Source organism: Phasianus colchicus, chromosome 33 (assembly GCF_987193195.1).
Source record: "Phasianus colchicus chromosome 33, bPhaCol1.hap1.1, whole genome shotgun sequence".
Taxonomy (NCBI): Eukaryota; Metazoa; Chordata; class Aves; order Galliformes; family Phasianidae; genus Phasianus; species Phasianus colchicus.
The window spans coordinates 2,567,371-2,591,038 of record NC_143468.1 but is presented as its reverse complement, the minus strand read 5'-3'; the positions used below and the strand labels follow the sequence as shown (position 1 = coordinate 2,591,038).

At 45.4% G+C, this 23,668-nt stretch overlaps 1 protein-coding gene across 8 annotated transcripts; it reads right to left on the bottom strand.

Moving 5' to 3' along the window:
- Positions 1 to 146: 146 nt before the first annotated feature.
- Positions 147 to 19,937, bottom strand: LARP4 (La ribonucleoprotein 4). Of its 8 annotated transcripts, none has more exons than XM_031609834.2 (16): positions 19,782 to 19,937; positions 15,181 to 15,328; positions 14,384 to 14,542; positions 13,963 to 14,038; positions 13,347 to 13,483; positions 12,956 to 13,059; positions 11,907 to 12,017; positions 11,497 to 11,550; positions 10,666 to 10,875; positions 10,087 to 10,190; positions 7,113 to 7,370; positions 6,668 to 6,716; positions 6,326 to 6,484; positions 5,629 to 5,750; positions 5,208 to 5,385; positions 147 to 5,014 (listed from the first exon to the last, which is right to left on the bottom strand). In XM_031609834.2, exons 1-16 carry the CDS (start codon positions 19,797 to 19,799, stop codon positions 4,679 to 4,681), a joined length of 2,223 nt encoding a protein of 740 aa, XP_031465694.2. In that variant the 5' UTR covers positions 19,800 to 19,937; the 3' UTR covers positions 147 to 4,678. The 8 variants fall into 8 exon arrangements, with proteins under 8 accessions (XP_031465694.2, XP_031465695.2, XP_031465696.2 ...); XM_031609835.2 differs by having other exon boundaries at positions 5,208 to 5,382; XM_031609836.2 differs by having other exon boundaries at positions 7,113 to 7,346.
- Positions 19,938 to 23,668: the final 3,731 nt, after the last annotated feature.

Sequence of the window (23,668 nt, the reverse complement as noted above, 5' to 3'; positions counted from 1 at the left end):
TCCCGCGCCCCTCAGTCGAAGCCGCCGTTTCCCACCTCCCCGTCCCCTCAGATCCCCACACGCGTAACAGACAGCGCTGAGAGAGACCGTTGTTGGGTTTTGTTTTTTTTTTTGTGGCTTTTTTTTTGTTTTTTTTTTGTGTGTAGTTTTTTTTTTTTTCCTTTTAAATCAGCTTTTTATTTTTTTTTATTTTTATTTTTTTCTATAACTGTTATTTCAATTTCCCATAGCACCTTGGCAATGTCAAAAACAAATACAAATACAAGTATCATCATTTGAACATTTAAAGCGTGGAACCTACTCGACACAAATTTGTGGGTTTGTTTTGTTTTGGGACAGTTTTGACAACAGGAATATACCAGGACAGACAGAGAAGCCAGATGGGCGTTTGTTTTTTTTCTCCTTTCACTCAAGCCCTGCCCTATGAGGAGCTCAGAGATGCTGTGGGTAAGCTGGATTCATCCGGGAGGAACACGAGGGCTGTACTCACATGAGCTCAATATATTATCTGAATCTTTTGTTTTCTATAAAAATCAGGAAGAAAAAAAAAAAACGAGAAAAAAGAAAAAAAAAAACCAACCATTTATCCACAGTTTATAGCTGAAATTGCATTTTCTGGAAACTGTATATCCATAACTGAAGCTCCATAAAAATAAACCTCTGGTTTCTTAAATATAAAATTTTTAGGTTGTTACAGGTTAGTTTGCGGATGGATTTTTATTTTTTCTTCAGAAATAAGTTGCTTTAACTCCATTTCAAGTCCTCCCAACTGTACATTAAAAACAGACTCCAAAAGCCTCTTGCAGTGCCTGTGCTAAAGGCACTTAGAGAAGAGCTAACTAAAATACAACAAACCAAAGCTATGTACCATCCTAAAGGAAGCTCAGACTATAGGTAATATATACACACACAGAGCATGAGAAATCATTCAGATTAATGGCAACAATCGTTACGTTTCAGAAGGAAATATCAAAATTAGAAACAAAAAAAAAAAAACAATTCTATTGCATATCTGTAGTCATCGAGGATTTACAAAAAAACTCATCAGAAGCAATTTCCCCCCGAAGTGCATTTCTGTTGCATCGTCTGTAATACAATGGTGCATTTTACAAATTTAAAATATCATCTGTACATATCAGATATTTCACCCCAGGCGGACACCCCCGGGAACAGTAAAAATAGCAGACATTTTCAAGACAATTAAGCTGATATTGACAAAGTAGTAAGGCCATAGCTATTGAACTACAGTAAAGCATTGATTAAGTCACTTATTTGCTACTGATTTGCCACAGTATCACCTTTCTCTTCTGGTTAATAGAGTGGGTTACATTTTTATTTTAGTTTTCTTTTTATAAATCTACCGCTAAAACTGCACCATCATACTGTGCCAGGCTAACATTTTTTTTATTATTTTTTAAAAACAAATATAGCAGGAATGTAAGATGCTATAAAACTAACTTAATTTTAGAAATCAAAAGAAAAAAAAAAATTTGCACTTTTTACTATCACATGCAAACGATTACTCCTCTTTTCACCCTCCAGCAAAAATGCAAGAGAGCAGCCCGATCTTTTCCATGCACAATAATTCGGAAAAGAATTTAAACAGGGGAAGCACACTTCTGCAGGGAACAGAAGTCAGCAATGCTGAACACAGCTCACAGTTCATGAAAGTCGCACGCGTGGATCATCCGCAGAGTAGGACAGGTTGTGTTCACACCGCGTGGTACGGAGCTGCCGAGAGCTGCTGTGCCACTACGGGTGCATTCTGAACACGGCTGTTGAACAAGGGACAGTTTCACCTCGAATGATGAAGTGATGTGACTCAAATGAAAGCCATGAGCTGCCCCAGCAGTCAGCCTGGCTCGGGTCACCTTTCTGTCCCTGTGTCCCCCAGTCTGTCAGAACTGGCAGACGTGATGGGCACACACAGCAGCTTGCCTGAGTCAATTACAGGGATGAGAACGTAGCAGCTAGCCCGTTTAAGCTTGCCATGCAATACGAGTACTGCAGGAGAACTTGCACACAAAACTATAGTTTTCACAGCCTTTACATTGACTTGGTTATTTCCTCCAATGCACAAAAGATTAGGAAAGAAAACAACAATATCAATGGCAGGGAAGAAGAGGAAGGGGAATGCTAATGTTAAATCCTTGCAGGTAAGAATTAAATAAATAATTATGAGTGCTCTAATTTGATCAAAGTCTTAATATGCTGGGGAAAAGAAAAAAAAAAAGAGCCAACGGGTTTACAGACTCATTCGCATACACTGTACAGGAGCCATGCTCTGCTGCTGGGAAATGTACATCCAGGACACACAAAGCATCCTTTCCATGGTCAAGTCTTCCCAATCACCATTCAAGAAAGACTGAACTGCAGTTCATTTTTTTCCCCACGAGTAATAAAATAATTTTTTTTTAAAAAAAGATCCATTTCACAACTGTTAAAAGCTCTGATTCCACCTTGGAGCACTACATGGTTACCAGGTGCACTGAGCACCCAGTGCTTCCTGCACCCCCAGTGACAGCACACATCTACCCACACATCTGTGACTATCACAGTTTTTCCAGTTTGACTGCAGTCGTCGTTTGTAGCCTTTAAACGGATCAAAAATAATTCTGAATTCCATTTCAGAACTTAAAACATTTCAAAATATTCGAATTTCTCTATCATTCCAACAAACGTAGCGTTATTGAAATAAATGGAGAAGGGTTCTGTAAGCATTCCTAAACTGTAGACATGATCAACAGTTATTATTTTCTTTTTAACTAAATTAAAAAAACCTCCCAAACCCAGTACAGGTAGTTTAACAGTGAGTAATGATTTTGGTTTGGTTCTCTTTTTTTTTTTTAATATATATATGTGTATATATATATATATATAACATGCGTAGAAATGAACAGTTAACTGCATAAATACATCATATTGTGTTATGAATCAAATCAAAGCAATTGCCAAGCTGAATAATAAGTTAGAGAAATGACAACTCTGGCTTTATATATATATTTATAAAAATAGATATGAGTGTTCTCAAAGCAGTTGATAGAGAATGCCTACTGAGTAAGAAGTTGCCAAGGGTTATCTGGCTAAGAAATCAGAAAATGAAAATTTTCACAGTTATTTTAACTGCCACTTACATTCATTCTAATGGCAACACTAACATATATTACTAAGATGTTTACGGTATATATCACAATTGAGTTTTCCAGTGTTCACAACTTACGACTTAAAGTTTGTACACTTGCTATTCGCTACAGAAAGAAAAAAGGCGTGATTTCTTACTGCTGGAACCTCCTCCTAACGCTTCACACAGAACTTTGAACCCTGGCATGCTGATTTTGGCAGATTAATGCGCTGAGTTTTCCCATTTCAGTCATTACGGTAATCACCTTCAAACTTAACCACTTACTACACAAATAGTGTTGCAAATTCAGTCGGCACACAGCTAGGCCAGATGCTACCTTTCGGGCAGCTTCTCTGAACACGAGGGTTTTTGTTCAATTCTTGACCCTTAGTTCCACTTGGAACAGTTTTTCAAAGTCAGTTGTTACTGTATCAGCTGTAAACGAGTTCCCAGTACATGTAAACCCTGATTTCTAGCATACAGCATCCCATGCCCTACTCCAGATCACAAGACAGGTCAGCGTACGGAAACCCAACCACGCCTGAGCTGCTCACTATTCCAGAGCAGACCCCAGCCTGAGCCTGGCAGGGCTCTGTGGGGCACAACTCCAGGCTCTTTACACACGGAGCTAACGCTGCGGACCGTGCAGCTGTCCATCACTCATCTATACCGGGTCTGCCTCACGAAAACATACCAAGATAAATGCACAGAAGCCTGCAATAAAGAGATTAGAGAAAGTAAAAAGCGAGATAAAAACAAACGAAAAACCCCATCACGTCGCCCTCAAGGAGGTGAGGAAGGTCAAATTAGAAGTTCTGACACGCTCCCTTCTGCCTCCTTCCAACTGCACGTACAAGACAGGTTTTGCCGTCCATGTGCTCAGACCTACAATCCAGTCTCCTGTAAAAATTATAGTTTAAAAAGCTTGCTGAATGAGTTATTAGTAAGGTCAAGAGATATACTCCAAGCTGGAAACACAAAGTTCACTACAGTAGTACATTCAGTTTTTATCATCAGTAACTAAGCCATGACAACATACCTGGCTGCACTCACTCAACCTCACACACCGACCAAGCACCTGGGCTGCAGACACGCTCTGCAATGCAAGGCCATCAATGGCAGACACATCATCCTACAAGCCAACTGTTAAATAGGTTAAAAAAAACTTCTACTTTTACAGAAATGCTCATTTTTTTTCAAAAATAATAATCTCTTATCCTTCTCCTCCTACGCCGAGCAACACGTTCATTCGTCGATTCACAATCTTTCACTTTGTCAAAAAGCTAGTTTCACAACCCCAAAACAGATTTCAAGCAGGAAACCCTCTGCAAATTAAAAACAAAAATACAAAAATTATAATCTCTATATTTCATATTGATTGGAATCCTCCAGCATTTGTGAAATCACTTTCAGAGATGAATTTTGGGACCCTCCACACCTTCTCCACACAAGCCACACTCCAGTTCAGTATTCCCCTTCACGAATACTCCTTTCTCAGTCTCCTTTGCTGCTCATTAGTCCACAGCTCAAATTAAACAGAGGAATGGGCCGGACAGGTTACTTTGGTGACCGAGGTGGCACGTACTGCTCCTTGCCGACACGCCGCGGCGCTCCCTGAGGCGATGATCTGCGTCCAAACTGGCGCCTCTGTTCCCTGATTTTCCCCGCAGCTCCCCGGGGCGGCCCGCTGCCTCGGAACCCGGAGTAATCCTTCATCCGACCTTCAGCTTTGTCAGCAGCCTTTTCCGAAGCCCTCTCAGCTGTACCACTGTCGTCATTTTTGGCAGGGGGAACTATGTTGGTGCGCAGTTCCCTGAGAGGCTGAACAGGAACGGGAGGCGGCTCCTTCGGGGGCTTCTGGCAGACTTCTGCGTAACTCAGCTTGCGCGGCTCCTTTGGGACCAAGGGAGAAGAGCGGTGTTTACAGACAGACCAGAATAACCACACCATGCTCTTCCAAAAACACACAATCAGTGCTGAAACCACAGCTGTGGCAAACTGCACTGAAGAGATCCCAGGTGCTATTTCAGCACACCTGAGGGAGAGCTCCCCACATTCCTCACTCCATCCCTGCTTTGGGCCTTACCTGCACCGACACCACGGGAGCTGCACTTGTGTTAGTAGGAGACGAGGTGGTATTGGTGGTATTTGTCCTTGGTGGCTTTGCGGTGCTGACAGGACAGACGGACACAGGTGGGGACGTGTGGCTTTTAACATCCTTCTGAACAGACACTTCTGGTTTGCTCTCTGGCTGAACTGCGCTGCTAAATCAAGAACAGTTTAACGTTAAAATCTGTGACAGACTTCAGAGCCATAGCCATGTTTTTTGCAGAATGGTGCAGCTTTTACTGCCATGATTTATTTTCATCTTCTGGTCTCCACAGGAGCTGCCTTCCACAAACGGGAAAGGAAGCACAAACATTACTGCCATCCTGCAGGATGTCAGCTACAGTCTTAGCCACAGAACACACAGATTTTAACACATCCGGTTCACATGAGCTGCATACCTTAACACTACAGCTTCAGTCTGACCCGATGAACTCACGCTCATCACAGGCTGCTGGACAATGCTGTGCGTTTGTTCCTCCTGAGCAGAAGCCGGACAGCTGGGCAGCAAATCTTTGCTTTCCTGTGCAGAAACAAGATGCAAAATATGAAGAGATGGCACACACGCTTGAATTGCTCCTCAACATGCCAGTACACAAAACCTGAAAGGTGGGATTTTTCCAAAGGCAACTCAAGTCCAGATTATAGGAATTCTGTTTCTTTTGGAGCATCACCTCTAAACCAATCACCATTTGCGTGGGTGAAACAAACAGTGGATAAAGCCCACAGTAAGTGTGGTAAGTGCACAGTAAGTGCTCAAGCAACAGATTCACCTGGAGAAGCCCCTGTCTAGACTACACACAAACTGTTCCTACAACAACCAACAACCCACATTTCCCTCCTTTATTCCACTCCAGAACTGAGCTTACACTATATGTAATTCTGCAATTACAGAAGCTTCAACTGAATACTCCCACGAAGCCAAGGAAATCCAGAACAGAGACAGAAGATGTGCTATTGTATTAAAACAGCAAAACGTTTGACCTTAAAGCACACTAATGCACAGCTCTAACAAGAATGATTAATTCTTTAGGCAGGGGAGAAGGAAGACTCAACAAGGTGAGCTACTGTGCTCTTGCCAGAGACTTAAGCAGATACCTTTTCTTTGCCGATTCCCTTGACTACATCAGACATCCTGCTCTCCAGCACAGGCTCTCCTGGTATTTTCGCTGTACTACCAGGCAAAGGTGGGAAATTTGACGCTAACAAATCAAACTTTGGTGTCTGAGTCTTTGTTTCTGCTGAAGGCTGAGGTCGCTATAGGGAAAGAAAATATCTGTTAGTTAATAGAGCCATGACTTGTAGTACTGAAAGAGCTGAAAGCGAGCATTAGGGAGTTTCCTGAGAAGCAGTGACTACCAGCAGTGTAATCTAAGAACTTAAGGACTGTGCCATTCCTTCAATAAATGCATGACTTGCAGTAAAGGAAATGGAACTTACTGAAATACGGTCATCTTCTCGTCTCCTCCGACCTCTGAAGATGTTTCTCCTTTAAAGGGAAAAACAAGCCACTCAGTCACTTATCTATAGCAAAGTACGTCACAAGGGGACCCATAGTAGAGGGACTCACAAAGCCTATTGATGAAGATTTATTTATTCTTTATACTTTATGCCAGTATAAATACCAACATTAATTCATCAAATGTTCTGGAAACGATTCTGGAGACAAATTAATTATTTTGGAATAAAGACATCTTAAAGTATTTGCCAGAAGAATTGTCAGGTATTCAGTCAAGCAGGAATTCACACTAACAATTAAGTATTCATCATGCTCTGTTTAAAAGTCAGTTTTCTCCAGTGACAATTTACAGAAATTTCTGTTGTGCCAATGGCTGATGATCCTTGGCTCAGCATCATTTGAACATCCAACACATTGCTGCATTACCTGCCCCTGCCAATGCCATAATCTCCATTCTGCTCCATCTGCACGGTCGGAGAATCCTTCTGGGAATAGCCTTGCTCTTGGTGCCCCGTTAGCGTGCTGTTATGTCGCTCCATAACAAAATTCCTTGAGTTGGTTCTACTCAGTGGTCCATCCCCCATTGACACAGTGCTGGCAGCAGCTGGACCCTCTGCAGCGTGCTCTGAGCTGCTTGACGATCGGAAGTGAGGCTTCACACTGCAGGGCACATGGCAAGAGGCTCTGTAACCCAGAGTTTAAAGAACAAACTGCAAATTTTCCACTGCCTACTGTTACTCTGTAGCTGACAAAAAGGAGGAGGTCAATATGTACTGGAACTCCATCAGAGAAGTCTTGTTTCCTGAACACTGGTCAAGAACAAAGAAACTGTTATTCCTTCCTTCCATCTATTCCTTCCATTCTAGCCCTCCTGCCACCTCTCTTCTCATCAAAGGTTGCCAGCAGAAAACAGAGGTCAACTGCCTGACAGATCCCAAAAGAAAACAAAATCCCCAAAGACCTGACACAGTAGAAGAGACAGCGTAACCCCGACCTGTACCTGCTGCATGGACACTGCGTTCTGGCAACTTATTTGGAGAAGGAAACCTAAAGAACAAACTTCACTCCAACACAAGCAAAAAATCTGAACTGTAACAAGGAACTGGAGCAGATGCATGACTGAATGTGCTGAAGAGACCTGGGCAGATCAGAGCAAGGAAGCCGAGAATCCTCTTCCCCAAAAGCCAGGATCTCAGCCCCACTGCTCCCGTTACCAAACACCTCCACATCGACCGTGGTTTTCCAAACCTTTTACCCACTTATTGATTAGTCAGCATCAAAGCTGTATCTCCTTTGAACCCAGATGTGGCTGTGCACACTCAGTGTTACTGTGTGCTACAGCTCCGGGTCTTAAACAGAAAACTGCCCAGGAAAACCGACCTGCCGGAAGGCAGAACAGAGCCTGTCTTGTCTCTGCCAAATTCTGAGTGATCAAATTCATCTGCTTTGCCAAAGCCATTTTAAATTATCTTTTAGATGGCTGGACAGAAGATATCAATTTAACTTAACCAACACTAACACTGAGGACTTTCTCTCACTAAACCCAACCTTCCTTTCCCACAAGGACACTGCAGCAAATCAGGGCAAAATAAACACAACCAGCTTAGACAAATGTTTAGCTACAGACAAAAATCCAATATTTAACTAGCGACTGCCTGTATGACAGAATAAATGAAGCTTAATGAGCCAGGACAAATCTGAAAGCAGCAGCTGAATGAACCTCTCTGAATGAGCTCTTCTACAGCTCAAGAGGAGATGCATCAAACAAAGATTAATTCATATTTCACAGCTTTGAGCAGCATTAAGAACCAATTCTTATGCCCCAGGAAGGCAACATCTTCTCAGGTCATTCTTCAGCCCTCAGATCTCATAATCTTAGCCATCATTGAGAAGGCCACAATCTTATCTGGGCAGAAGAGCAAAGCAGAAAAGACAAGGAAAGATAAGGAGGGAAAAAAAAAAAAAAGCAGACAGAAAGAAAGGTGACATGAAAGAGTAAAAAGAAGGAAAAGCATGCAGTGCAGACTGCCCAGACGCTGACTGTTGGACCTGTTCTCTCTTAGCGCGATACTTGATCATCACTGGGCCAAACTTTCACTCTTGTGCTTGCAAAGGAGTCCTGCTGAAGTATAATCCCTGTCTGCTTCTGGAACATTAAGATTTATTACTGTGAAAGCAGAGCTTGGTACAAGCACAGTGGCTGAGCAAGATGAGCAGGAAAGATAAGACAACCAAGACAGACCAGCAGAACCTGCACACACCTGACCCTGAACCTATAACTTCTCAATTACTGAACTTTGGCAAATGAAAAGTTTTAAATAACCAGAAGAGTTTTAAAAGCTTGAAGACGAGGCAGGTGCAATTTACAAGAAGTCAGTGAGTGTGTGGGCATTCCCAGATGTTGATCTTTGGGCGCATACAATTCTTGCACGTTTTTAGCATCCATACCTCTGAGATGACCCATGTAATGAGCAGCTTTTACAAGCTTTAAGTTTCAACACAATTTAAGGAAAAAAAACAACAACATTAATCAACTTCAAGATCATAGCTGTGATCTGTGCAGCTGTGACAGAATCAGCTGCCCCATCTCCTAAGCTGAATTGCCAGCTGCAGAGCCAGCATTAAGGCTCTGCTGAGTCACCAGAGACCACATTTCCAAGTTCATCCTCTGCCAACAACCACAAACCTTAACTGCATCACACAAACACTTACAGAACCGTCAGCTGTCAACTGCGTCCACAAACAGAACACAGCTCCATTTCCACGCTGCCAGCCACATGCTGAACGCAGCAGAAGAGCTTGCAAATAAACCCATTTCCACCCACACAAACAGATTACTACTCCATTGTATTTAAAGAGTACTGCTCCAGCAAATACAAAGCTGCTCCCTCCTCCCCACTGTTTATATCTGAGCAGTCTTCACAGTTTATCAGGAAAGATGGGGATAAAGTAAATAAACTACAAGTAACAGACACACGGCGTCGTGCAGCTGTAGCACAAAGCAGTCAGGGATGCAACTGAGTTGCACACGCTGAGTGGCTCTGCAGGACTAAGCACACAGCAGGAAAAGCTCATGTTTGCACTGCACAAGTTTGTAATCTGTGCATGACAAACATAATTAGAAGTATTACCTTAAGAGGAAGTTATTTGTCTGCAAAAATTCCTCTGAGGCTTTTAAAGGAGTTACCTTTGCTCTCTCCAGTGCACATGGCCATTATTTTAGGCTTTTAAGCTGATACCTCGATCCTTATTTTGTGATATAAATCAAGTTGAAAAAACACTTTGATAAAATAAGCTGGTCCCATTATGAGGCACTGCACTCTACAGGTGTGCAAAGAACACTTTGGGGTCTCAGTATTGTAAGTTCTCAGAAAGCAAACAACAAAGGCAGCTATCTTACCGATTCCTATGGAATGGGCGACCTATACTCAAAGAAGCAGCATTTGTTTTATATGATCCTGGTGTATTAAAGCCATTCACAAATCCACCGTTAGGAAAGGGGGCCTGCAACAGACAGAACAGTCTCAGTGGCTGAACATCAAAAAAATATTTGCAGTTACTCGGGATCAGTTTCAGCAGTTATTCATTTAGTCTGTACAAACTTTTATGCAGAGCTACTCCAGCTAGCATGCTGTAACATTACCACTAGAGAGAAAACCCCACCAGATTAACAACCAGTAGATCTCCTTCAGCGCAGTCCTCTACCTCCTGAAAGAGCTGCAGAGCTCATCCACTAACACCAACTACTGGATAACAGAACTGCACACTGAAATCTGACAATGGCAGACAATGGTGAGATCCACTGCCTCTCTCACAGCCTTGCTTTATGAGGTCCCCGACATAAAACAGAGCCATCTGACCAAAAATCCCTGCATTCTGCAGCTGCAGAGCCTGCTAACCTCACTGATCTGTTATCCAGGCCATTACTGATGCTTTGGGCTATCTCCCCCATTCTCATCACTCAGCAGCTGTTACTTACCAGTGGTGTTTCAAAGTAAGGTGCAGGATTTGGAGACCACGTCTGAGGCACAATGCTGTAAATAGAGTACTGCTGAGGACTATATACAGGTTGCATAAACAGCGGTGAGGCAAACTGTGCTTGTGTTTGAATGGGCTGAGCATAAACACTGGAATCCACTACCCGGTAACCATTCTTAGCAAAAAACGTGTTGATGGCTTTTATCCTGGCCTGTAAGATAGCAAATCAGATCCCACGTGTTAGCTGGGAGAAATGGACAAGTAGAACATGATACCTTTCTTGCTTATTGAAATTGTAACACAAGGGACACTAAGAGGAAGTAAGTTGATTACTTTTTACAAATAAGCACTGATAAAAATGAATCAGATTACACTTTCAGGAGCACAGGATACACACACTGCTTTAACTAGAGATGAAGTTTAAGGTAACACTGCTTTCTATAGCAGTAACCATCCAGACTCTAATTTGGACAATTCCTTTCATTGCACAACCAGTGGGCTTCAGCCTTATTTGCAGTGCAGTTAAGGAATCAGAGCCTCGTGAAGGAGAGTCCCCCTCCTGAGCTCTGCAGGCCCAGATTCCCAGGGAAGTGGAGATTAAACAGAAATGTATTTCACACTTCACTGGAAGCAGCACTGTGGTTGACCCACAGGCACCAAATGGTAACTTCTCAATGCTATCCACAACCTCATTCAAGTCAATGGTCTACAGAACTGCAGATTATCTCTCTAGTTTACATCTATCCCACTGCTAATTCCTTAACTCCCCACTCCAGTGTCATTCCAATGGAAACAATATTTCATTCTGAAATCCATTATGAAACAGCCTTACCATTATTGGCTTGCCCTGAAAGGTTTTCACTTCTTCCCTTAAGTATTTAAATGCCTGCATAGAAGAGATTAACATTAGAACACCTTGATGAAATTGTACCTCTTAAAAGAAATGACTTAATGTGCTTCCCTGTTAGCTCAGCTAACTTATCTGGTATCCTGAATTTGAAGTGTTAGATATCGCAGTTGTGGCTGGCAAGTTCTGAGACAAGCAGACAAGTGAACTGAAATCCTACAGCCTTCTAACTTCTATGTTAATCAGAATTCGGAAATAATCTCTTACAATATCAAGAGGGAGAATCAGTAAACAAAGAATACTTTTAGCTGTGGGCAGCATGCATGCAATTCTCTCAAGCAGGGAAGCACCAATAACAAAACAGAGGTATTATTAAGAGCTGAAGGCAGCCTTACCTGTTGAGCATCTGTATCAGACTGGAATGTAACGTACCAGTTGTTGTTGTGAGCAAACTCACAGCTTATGACTTTGGGGCAGTTTTCATTTTTAAACAAAGCCTTAACCTCCTAGGGGAGAGAAAGACATCAGCTACTTGTGGTTCTCCAGCTTTCCTCAGCAGCAAGTTTCACCCGATCAGAAATGCTCTTTTATTCCCTTTACAGAACAGCATATTATCCTCTACCAGTTAATGAGCTCAACAGCACAAGTGCAGTGTACCGAGCTCCCTAAGTAAAGCTAGAGGAATAAACTGGTTAAAAATCACCATCATAATGAAAAATCAATACCAGAGTAAAACTGGTGATACTTCTGTATGAAAGTAGCAAAAAATCAGGTCACTGAGACAGTCATCTATACAGAAAGGATTTAAAGGCATATTCCTCATTTGACAGCTTTGCAACAATCAATCGTATTTCACAGACAGGACATGCTAGGGGACAAACACCCCACGTTACAACTTTAAGAAACAAAGAACTAAATCGTTCTGTTAGCCAAATATCAGTAGGAATTTTATTATCCCCCTTCTCTGAACATAATGAGCTCAGCTCACACTGGGTCACAATGAATGGGAGATGTGTGTGTTTAAGAACATTTCTTGCTGCCAAAAGAACTGTCTGACTTCAAGTCAAGTCACTGCTGGGACAGAAATTCAGCCTGAACTCCAATCTGTGTCCTGGGCTGATTTCATTTTTGGATCTAAAGAGATCAGTGCAAATTTCCCACCAGAAAAGCCTCACTAACTCCATTTTGCTGAAAGTTTACTTAAGAACATTTTTATGTATTAGAAAATAACAGGGACAACAGTGACAAGGTCATTTCAGTTTGACTTCTTTTGTCAACAGATACAGGCAGGAGAAAAAAAAACAACACTTCTGTGGTTTACAAGAGCTTAGAGCTTAATTAAACACCAGTTGACCTTTTAAGCAACACTTCCTACTGCTGTCTAAAGCACTGCTGAAGAACCTTCCAAAAACACCAACTTCTCCATTCTTATAGAACTCTTTACCTCTACAGGTGTTGTTTCAGGGATCTCACGGAGAATGATAATACATCGTTTGTGGTTTGGTCTGACTTTCTCCCCTGTCTCATCCACTTGCACCATAGGAGAAGCTACAATTAAAATACGAAAACTGGCTTAAAATGGGACAACGTACAAAGCAAAAATCACCTCAGCAGCATCACTTCCAGTCAGTTCTTTGCACTGAGCAGTGAACTGGGTGTACTCTCAGCAAATCACTGCTAACACTCTCCCAAAGCAGCCTCTCACTAAGACAGATTTAGGCATTTATAACAAAGCATAACTAGAATTTCAAGAGTCTGGAACAGCCCCTTAAATGCATTCTTTGCCGTACAAGGTTCTCTTCAGCATTTACCAAACACCAAACACCCAGACTTACATCTCAAAACGTCCAGAATAAGGTCCATATCAGTTGTCAGCTTCTTAATACCTTCCATGTTAGCAATTGTCCATATTGGAACAAACTGATCACTATCCATTTGGGACATCAAGTAGAGATCCTTTGAAAGATTCTCACTAAAAAAAACAAATTCATTATTTTATAGAAATCCCACAATTTTTATTTCTTTTTTTAAACAGATGCCTCACAACAATGTACTTGAATGTTCACCAACACCACTCACAGATTTCATCCCTTGGAAAGTGTCTTAGCAGATCAACATAAAGAGTAAGATGATTAAAGCAACTACCTTGATGAAAGTTAGAGCATGCTTTGTGTTGCTTTCTCTGCTAAAACAATCTTGCCAAAGACATCTCTTCTCTAAATTACCCCAGCACCAGGCACAGAGGTCAGCCTGGGTTCCCACTCCTGACAAGGATGCATGGATGGGGCTGAAATGCACCACAGTGCTTCTGCAGCATTCCAGCAGACCTCATTCCATACTGCAACCAACTCCTGTCACCCACAGCTCACGTGTTTATTAATCAAACAAACAAAACTAAGTATTTGCTAGCAGTTTTAATAAAGAGCTCACACAAAGTTGAGCTGACTGTACCGTGAAAAGCAGAACTCGAGTTGTTTCCTCAAACATTCTCTAATATCTTCTGTGGACACAACGGAGTTGCCTTCACCTGAAATTTATCACATTCACCATCAGATCTCAGTTTCACATCAATACAAGAACCCTTTTCATTGCACAATTCAAGCATGAGTCCCTCAGGGTAACAAAGGAAAAGGTCACAGAAGATACATTTAAAGATGACCACACTGCAGGCTGTGTCATTCTGTTGTGCTGAGTTGGATCCCATGGCCTTCATCTACCTGGCCGACTGCAATGGCAGGCTTGGATCTCCTTGAATACACACTGAATGGGAAATGACAAAATTCCCACTTCTAATTTACAAGTCCTACCTTAAGGGCAACATGCACTGCAGAGTTACAGCTACTGACAGTGGTGTTCTGAATCAAATACCCACCAGCCACTTCATAGATTTGGTATCCAAGATCTTCTGTTGTTAGGACAATTCCATTGGCAGCTGCTTCATCGATTCCTGTGCCATTTCTTGCAGCTTCACACGACGTGGAGTACATCACTTCATATTGCTTGCAGCTATCCTCCGAAATCTCTACGTTACCTGGCAGAAGAATGCACCAGCAGCAGAAGACCAGCTATAAGCTTCAGAATAATTTCCATTTGAGAACATAAGCATTAAAAAACATACTCAAGAATGCAGTAATAACAAGGCTTGGATTTTCAATGCCTACATTGCAGAGGACAGCACTTCTCACCTCTCTATTTTCACAAAGATCTGGATTGCACAAAGGTCTCAGTATACAACAGGGTCCTGAAATTATAAGTTTCCCCCACAGCAGAGGGGTGGTTTAACACAAAGACCCTCTGCTGAAATTTAAGACATTTAAAGCTCCGCAAAACTTTGAAGAACTGCTCTGTAGTTTCTACTCCAGTAAGAGCACTGCTGTGCAACAGTTCTCAGCAACACCAGGTGATCTTCCAGGATTGTAAGCGGCCCTCAGAACTTATTTTCCAGTTCACAGGGTCAAGTTCATACTAAAGTGCAGCAATGGCAAAAAAGACATCTTGAACCCATTTCTACACATTTAGCATCTCGCTTCCCTCTTAGCGCGTTACAGTCATCACCGGGCCCTCTGAGTACCATCACCATCACAGCGGAGCTCCGGATCCCTCCTTAAATTCCTACTCAGCTCCCACACACCACAGCCCACAACAAAACCCAGTGCTGGTTCATCTCACCCTCAGTCTGAGTCCCCACCACAGCCGCCGGTTCGTGCCACGAGTGCTCTGCGCCATTGCTTGGCGGCGCCGCCTCGCCGCTGCCCTGGGGACCCTCCTGCCACACCTTGGCGTTGGGGTTTAGGCCAGCTCCTTTGGATGTTACCTGCTGAAAAGAGCACAACAACTCCATTAGGGAAAATAACCTCCAGGTGCTCCAACAGGCAAGCCTGATGGCACAGGTGAACTTTGTGATTTCCTGTACAGATCCACATGCGAGGTGGCCAGCTAGCTGCTAACCACCCCCGTCAGTTTTCATCACTCAAAACGGAAAAATCTCTGGCATTTCCATTTCCCAAGTATTTTATTTCTATATCCACGAAGCACTGCCTCCAACCTCTTTACTGACACCTGCTATCAGCAGCAGGGGAAGCTGCTGGCTGCAATGCACTCTGCTCACCCTCCAACTTGTAAAGGCTTTCAGTTCTCCTGTCACCTTTCAGCAGAAAAGGGGATTTCCCCCCTCCACATCCTATCCTAGACAGGAAGGTTAAAAAAATAAAACAACAACAAAGAAAGCCCATCACATTCCAAAAGGAAGAGTTAGCAAGGAGTTACTGAACTTAATTGGTGACATCTATCCTAACAAAGCATTGCTTACACTGGGCCAGGACTCCTCATGAACCCATGTGAGCATTAGCTGATATCTCTATGACTTGAAGAAAACTGATGCATTTTGGATGTTGGTGAACTTGAAACCAAAGAGATAAATGCTCCCAAAGACCCACAGTAAGAATATACAGCACCACAGCCTGCCTGGAGGTAGGGGGAACAGAGCTGCCACGCTTTTAAGACTGGGCAACAAGAACCACAATTAGAGTAAGAACTCCTAATTTCCTCCAAGCAATAAACAGGCTGTCCTCCAAACTGATTCCCTCTTCATGGACAGCCCACTTCATTCATACCACCTGCTTGAATTCAGAAGGCAAAAGCCACCCATCTCAGCTCTTATCTCACGAATTCGTGAATGAGGAAGTTTGATATTTCAGACGCCAGCCACCAGGAGTCTGAAATCAAGGAGTGGTTTACTCCCAGGCCTCAAACATAAAGGAGGATAAGGAAGCAGCTGCAATAGCTTTAGAGACAATTCTGCCAAGGTAGCACTGAGTTCTGAAGCGATTCGCTCCGAGGACAATTCCAAACCCAGTAACAAAAAGCCTCCAAACTGCTGGGAAGTTCAAGGCAGACACACCAGAGGGCGAAACAGAGGTGAAAGCTTCTGCAAGGCCACCTATAGAATTCAAAATCTTCCAGGCACAATGAATTCAGTCCACACTGTGATGGGGTTCTGTGAACGTTAGCAGAAGAACGTAGCTGGAAACGGAAAGGAGAAGCAGCAGTAGTGCAGTGCGAAGGGACAGAGCAGTTCCTCTCCAACAGAGTGCTGGAACCAAAGCTCAGTACGCAGCTGCAGCACATTCCCATCAGTCCCAGTGCAGTTCAGCAAACCCTGAACTGTGCTCTGCCCACCGTCGGTCCCTCTGTGATGCAGCACTGTGGCAGCAGAGGGATCTGCTTTGGAAAGCTATCACCACATTTTCCTTCAATTTACTTTTCATCAAATTTAAAACCAAATACCAACGCGCATCCAGGAGATGATTCATTACTTACAAATGCTACCTCTCTGCCTTAGGTCTTACAGGTAGAAACTTAGCTCAAGACGAAAATAATCGTAATGTGCAAATATGATAAAGTGAAACTGAAAGACTTCAGGGATATCACTTCACCTCTGAAGCAGATCAGAATTGAAAAGCAACCCTGGGTAAGTCTGAATTACTGCAGCACATCCTGGAAGTCACACATGTTAATGGGAAGTTCCGAAATCACAGGTGCCAGTGAAGAGTGGTAAGAAACTGAATAGATTCAGGCTGATTGAGAAATGAATGGGCCTATTAATACAGCATCTGAAATAACTCCTGAAACAGAGCGTGGGCTACTTCCTCTTTGTTGTAATGCATTTAATGACACATAATGTAGCTCTGGAAGACCCAGCCCTGATGTCATGCAGCTTAATAGCAAGACACCACAGGCTCTGAGCAGACAAAAAGTCCCTCATTTACATCAGCCTTTAGAGAATATCATGTGCTGTGCTCCGAGAGCAGTGCTGCTGTTCTGGCAAGTGGCTCTATGGGAGAGGAGGCCAAAACACCGATTCCTGCTTTTTTAGGGGAGGTTAACAAACATCAGGCCCTTCCATTGGCTGCCAAACAACCCTCCCTGCTGCTATCGGGAACTTTCATGATGAGGTTAAAGCTTTACAGAGATACAAAGGTTAGGAACACTCGCTGGCATCCACGAGCTGACAAAGCTCTCAGCTGAGCCTCCCCCACCTCACATCACTTTCAGCAAACGTGGTCAAAGATTCCCCTCCAGAAATTCCTCTAAGTTGGTCACTGAAGCATCTCTCCTCTTGAAAAGATGGCAAAGAACGCTGGTTTTTATTATATCAGTCTATGTTACCTTCCACAGATTCAAGTGAGCCTACAAAAATGAAAGGAAGCTTCTTTTACAGCATATTTTAATCCTGCAAAATCTTAACACTGAGTTTGGGACAGACTCCATGGAGCAAACTGGAGCATCTAGGTGAAAAAATCTGAAAGAGAATTCATTAAAATTTATTATGTGAGAAGCTAAACGTTTTCCAGAAGGAAAAACATAAACAGAGGAAAATAATAATAATAATTAAAGATTAATAAGGCGGCAGATCTATGGGAGATTAACAAAGAGAAATCTTATGATGGCTGATGAGGAAACACCTGCAGGGACGCAGACACGTGCTGTTTTCCATGGCCTTCTGAAAGCTCAGCCAGGCTGACAGGCAAACCGAGAAGCATTGCTGTCACACACAGAACTCCTGATTTGCCTGCAGGACATCCCATAATAACAGCTCAGCACCCCAAACATCCCCAAGAGTTCTCAAAACACGCAGCAGTGATCACAGGAGAACCACTGAATGCCGATGTTTTTGCACCACACAGTGGAAGCTCTTCCTGTAGCCCTCTGTAATGCAAAGGCACTGCGAGACAGTGCCACCCCCACCTGAGCCAATGGCTTCTGTGGGAACTGTGTCAGCCATCTCAGTGCTCACAGTCCTGGTTTTCTCACCGAAAAGCACCACTGGCAGCAATTAGGGCAGCATTTCAGCCATCCTGAATGCATAGATTTCTATTTTTTCCAATAAATCATCAAACGCTAACAGTGTACTTGCCATGGCTACAAGCAAAAAACATCTATCCCCAATATTAGCATGTGAAAACCAGTGAGCTTTACACCACTACCTCAGCTCAGCAAGTTTTCTGAGCTAAGAGACTTTCAGAGCAAACAAGAGCTGCACACGGTGAAGAAATCAATTTGCAATCAGCACGTGCGCACCTCAGCTAAGCCTAAAAATACAGCACTGACAGCTAAAGTCGGTGAGCTAATTAATCCTCCCCAAGCTCCTCGACTTCCAGCATAACCCCTCTCTGTAGTGTTTTTCAAGCAGCCCCACAGAACCAGAGGTGAAGTCAGGCCCTGCTTCAGTGCGCTGCACTCCAGCGATTCAGGACAGCCAGCTCTGAGCTCACATTGGAAGGGGAAGCGCCTTCACAAGGTCAGATGGGTTTGATTTGGAGCTCCTGAGAATATCACTGATGGCTCCTGAACGAAGATGGCAGAAACTAACAATGCTTATCGACAAAAAGGAAGGACGGAGACCAAAGAAAACAACAAAAATACGGTGTGTGCCTTTGTGGGATTCACTGCACACCCGCACGGCTCTGAGCCCAATGGGAGCACAGAACCTCCACACTCAGCCCAGCGCTGCTCATGAGCTTCAGCAGCTCCTCCTCAGCTTCCATACTGCAAAAACCAACTATCGCAATTTGTCTTTCTATGCCTGCACAGCCTTTCCTTTCCCCCCTTTCCACACAGCTCGAGCTGCAGAACGAAGTAATCACCGTAAAGGAGCGTTCCCAAAGACTTTGATTCACACGTTCCTCAATGCAGAACGTGTCAGCGTTCCCAAGGGAGCCCCCCGCCGCCCACCGGAGCACAACACGCCGTTACGGATCGATTCGCTTTCCTCGCTCCCGTCCCATCACCGCAGCCATTCGCTCCGGACGCTGTGGAGCCGCGTTCGGGACCCGCGCTGAGCGCACGCGGCGCGACGTGCAGCCCGGCTCGGAGCGCTGCGATCCGCGGCCGAGCGTTGCGGGGCCGTTGCGCTGCGCTGCGGCCGCTCACAGTTTAACGGAAGGACCCCCGGCCCGGCGCGAGGCCTCTGGGCCGTCCCAGCGCGAAGCCGCTCCCGGTGCGAGGCCCCGCGCCGCGCGTCACCTTCAGGGCGGGCCCAGCGCCGCCGCTCCCCGAAGGTCACCGCGGTGCCTTTCACCCCCCCCGCCGCCTCCACGCGGAGGCCCCGCCGGAACATTCCAGATCGCCGACCCCCTCCTCTCCTCCCCGCCCGGCGCCCCGCGCCCCCCGGCCCCGGATTTGCTGTGTCAGCCCCGTCCCCTCCCCCCGGCGCGGCGCGGCGTGCGCGGCCTCCCCGCCACATGGCCCGGCCCGGCGCCGCGCCTCACCTCCACGAACAGCAGCATCGCGTCCCCCGCGCTCCGGCCGGCGGATCCGCGATCCGCGCCGCGCTCCCCGCTGCCCGGCGGCGGCCGCGCCAGCGCCGAGGACACCCGGGCTCCGCCTCCGGCTGCTGCCGCCAGGCCCGGCCCCCGTCTCCCTCCGCCGCCCGCCGCCTACTTCCGGGGCGCGAGGGATCGCTTCCGGGGCGAGGGCGGAGCCGGAGCTGTCCAACCCCGTGCGGGGCGCGAAGGAACCACGCGGCCCGCCGGGGGTGGAGCGCGCGGCGCACGGGGGGGAGGCAGCGCCCCCCTGCGGACGGGAGGTCGCTGCGCCGGAGCCGGGCGCCACGCGAGGTCCTGGCGCTTTGTTTTACGGAAATAAGCCCAAATTCTGATCCTTCGCCCTCAGCCCTGCGTCAGGGGAACGAGCCGGGGCTCCCACAACTGGGAGAACGCACGGAGACGAGGAGAGGGCTTCGGCCACCACAGGATTTCATCCAGATGATGAAATCTGCGCGGCGCTGATACAGAAATGGCACAAATCCACCTCTGTGCACCCAGCTCAGCGTCACCGCATCCACGTGGGAAGGGCTCAGCTGAGCCCACCGGAGCTTCAGTCTCTTATTCTGTGCACCACACGATGGATATTCACAGTGGAGATACTCTCACGTTGGAGATGAGTGTCTGACTGACAGGGAGGGACAAATCTCCACTGTTGGAGGCATTGGGATGGACAGTAGGAAAAATTCCTTCTCCAAAAGAGTGGAGATGCAGTGGCACAGCTGCCCAGGGAGTGATGGAGTCACGTCCCTGGAGGGGTTCAGGAACCATGGAGATGAGGCACAGAGGGACGTGGTTATGGGCATGGTGGGGTGGGTTGGGGTGGGACTGGATGACCATAGGGGCCTTCTCCAACCTTAACGATTCCGTGCTTCGTGAGCACAAGGATTGCACTCTTCCACTCACTGCCCGCACGGACCCAGCAGCAGTGACACCACCGAGGGGATTCGTGCATGGAAAGCACCTCCAAACCTCCTCAAAGCAACAGACAGAGACTGCCCCAAAGTTACTGCATCAAATCTCGGGGATTGTTTTGGGCTTTGGGTGATCTAGAAATATTCCATTAAAGAATCGCAGCCCTGCAGTGGCTCAGCGTGGGTGAAGGATGCAGATCCATGGCAGTGCCTCCTGCCCTGCAGGGGAACCCCAGCCCCACTTAACACCATTACCTGCAATTACAGCCCAGTAAATCGCGTGAGTTTGAGCCAGAGAGGTAATCGAAGTCCATTGAAGAGATTAGAGGTGGTGGCACAAGCTGTGCCTCAAATTGATGGCCCAGATGGCAGATCCCACAGGCATCTCACTGAGCGACACGTCTGAGATGCACCTAAATGAGAAAGAAAAGCAAAATAATGCAGAAGGAGCAGAATAAATAACTCTGGGCAGAAGAAATGAAAGCTGCCTATTTCCCAACAGCAGAATCTATTCTGAAAGTGCACCTTCAGCCAGGGGATCCAAACCAGCACAGCAGCAGGAGAGCAAACCCCTTCAGATGGTTATTTATTGCTTCTGGGGGCTACAGGATGGAACTGATCACCTCCTTTTCATTCTTATCCCTCACCCACCAGATATAATCAGACTTAGCACATTTCATCTTCAAAGCACTTTGCAAACATTAATTCATTAATCCTTTTACCCTCCTGTGAAGTAATTAAGCATTATCCCTGTTTTACAGGCCTCTTTATCTTCAGAATCTGCTCATTCGTTTTTAGTGTACCCATGGCAATATCACAGCAATAGGGAAATCATAGCACAGAATTGTTCTGAGCCTCGTGTTCAGACCTACTGAGCTCTGGAAATCCTACAGAAGCTCATGGAGGCCCCAGTTCTTCTTTGCTCCTGCAGGATCTCCCTATTTAATCACACTGGTAAAGTCATTGGTCAGTTGTTGGCCAAAACAATTCCACTACTTGCAGAGCCCTTACTCACTTATAACCTCATTGGGTTTGAAGTGCAGATGGGGCAGAAAAACAGACCCAGTCTATACAGCTACTAAATAATTCATTTCACAACACTAATCGTTTGTCTTCCAAGGGAGCAAATCAGATGGGACAATTCAAGAAACAGAACAAGCTATAATCAGATAACATTTAATGCCCATCTGAAAGGCAAAGAGAAACAAGTTTGTGTTTACACCACAGTCCGGTTTCCTTCCTGTTAGTCACCGTCTTCTGTTAACTTACAGGAGGGTGGTGAGGCCGACAGCTTTCCCTGAGCTCCACCCGGAGTGCCAGCAGCTCCCAAAGGCTCTCTCTGCACAGTTGGTTTTGGAATCGCAGCAGAAACAATCGTGCCTCTGTCCGTGATGTGGCGGAGCAGAATGAATTGATGCACACGCTGAAATGAGATGTTGTATTGTGAGAACAAATGAAGGGCATGGAAGAAAGCTCCTTTTTATGGCTCAGCTTTGTAGAGTCAGACGAGAGAGGGATTTATTTTTTGTTATTGGTCAAATTATCTGATTATGAGTGGATGCCAGTAAAAACTGGGATTTTCCGCATCCTATCTTTCCTCTTCTCTATTTATTTTTGCACCTTCTGAATTTATCATTTACTTCCCTGCAATAGACAGTGATCTGGTGGCACATGGCATCTCAGGAGCACCTCATCTGCTGCTCCAGAGGAGGAAGCATGCTGGAAGGGGAAGAGGAGCCTGCCACACATCACCATAGAACAGTGAGCAAAACCTTTCCCAGGCACTGGAGCCAAGAGGACATTTCCAGCGCCCACTGATTTCGCAAGAGGAAACTCCACCTCAAAGCAGCGCTGAGGGCACAGCATCAGGAATTTATCCTGAAGAGGCCAGAAGGTGAATGCTGTAACCACAAGGCAGGCTGACAAAGGCAAGAAGCAATACCTATTGTAGTCAGAAGCCTGGAGCAGCTATGCTGGCAAAAAGATTAATTACCTCTGGGTGTGAGCTGGAACCACACACACAGCAGTCCCGAGGTCTGGGTTACTCCCAGCAAAGTGGGAAATGCAGATCTCTCCCTGATTAGACTGAGGCAAGGATTTCGTTTCCCTATTCCTCGGCTTTCACCTCACTTCTACCCACACAGGAACAGTCACTGGCTTCAGTCGCTGCTGAATACAAATGCTGTGTGTGTGAGGCGAGACTAAAATGCATTCTTCCTTGTTCTGATGGGATCCCAGTGTAGCAAAAGCTCTGCCTGCTAGACTGAACATCAGCCTGAGCGCAGCCAGGGGTAGGGATGACATTCTGGACTCCATTACAAGCCACCAACCTGAGAGATGATGCCAGCCCGGTTGCAATACCTCCAACCCCTACAATACCTTGTCCCAAGGTTGAATTTGATGTGTTTACTACAATCTTGCTATCATTTCCATTATCAGTGAGGAGTAAATACTGATAGATGGTGCACAAACACTGAGCTGGCAGCGCTGTGTCCCAGCCCTGTGGGTGCACTCATTCCGGACAGCCAGGGTGCTCCAGCAACTGCGGCACAGCTTTTGGGATCACAGTGTTTTCCCAACATGCAGTGCTGCAGACACTGGCTGGGTCTCCTTGATGGCTTGGCAAATATGTCAAAAAAAGGCTGTTCTCAGCAGGCTGGTTGGAAACATCTGGCTTTAATTCTTCTTTAAAGCTGTGACAGTCGTTTGGACACCAAACCACTTTCCTTTCATCTATCTGGAGGACTAACCCTGTGGCAGAGCAGCTGACTTTCAGCCTGCCATTACAGCGTGCTGACTTTCATTACTCTGCAGGAAGAAAGAGGTCACAGAGGAGCCAGGGCTGCACTCTTTGCAGGGGGAGAGATTCAGGAGAGGGCGGCCGCTCACAGCCGATGCCTTTTCCTGCTCTCCTCCCTC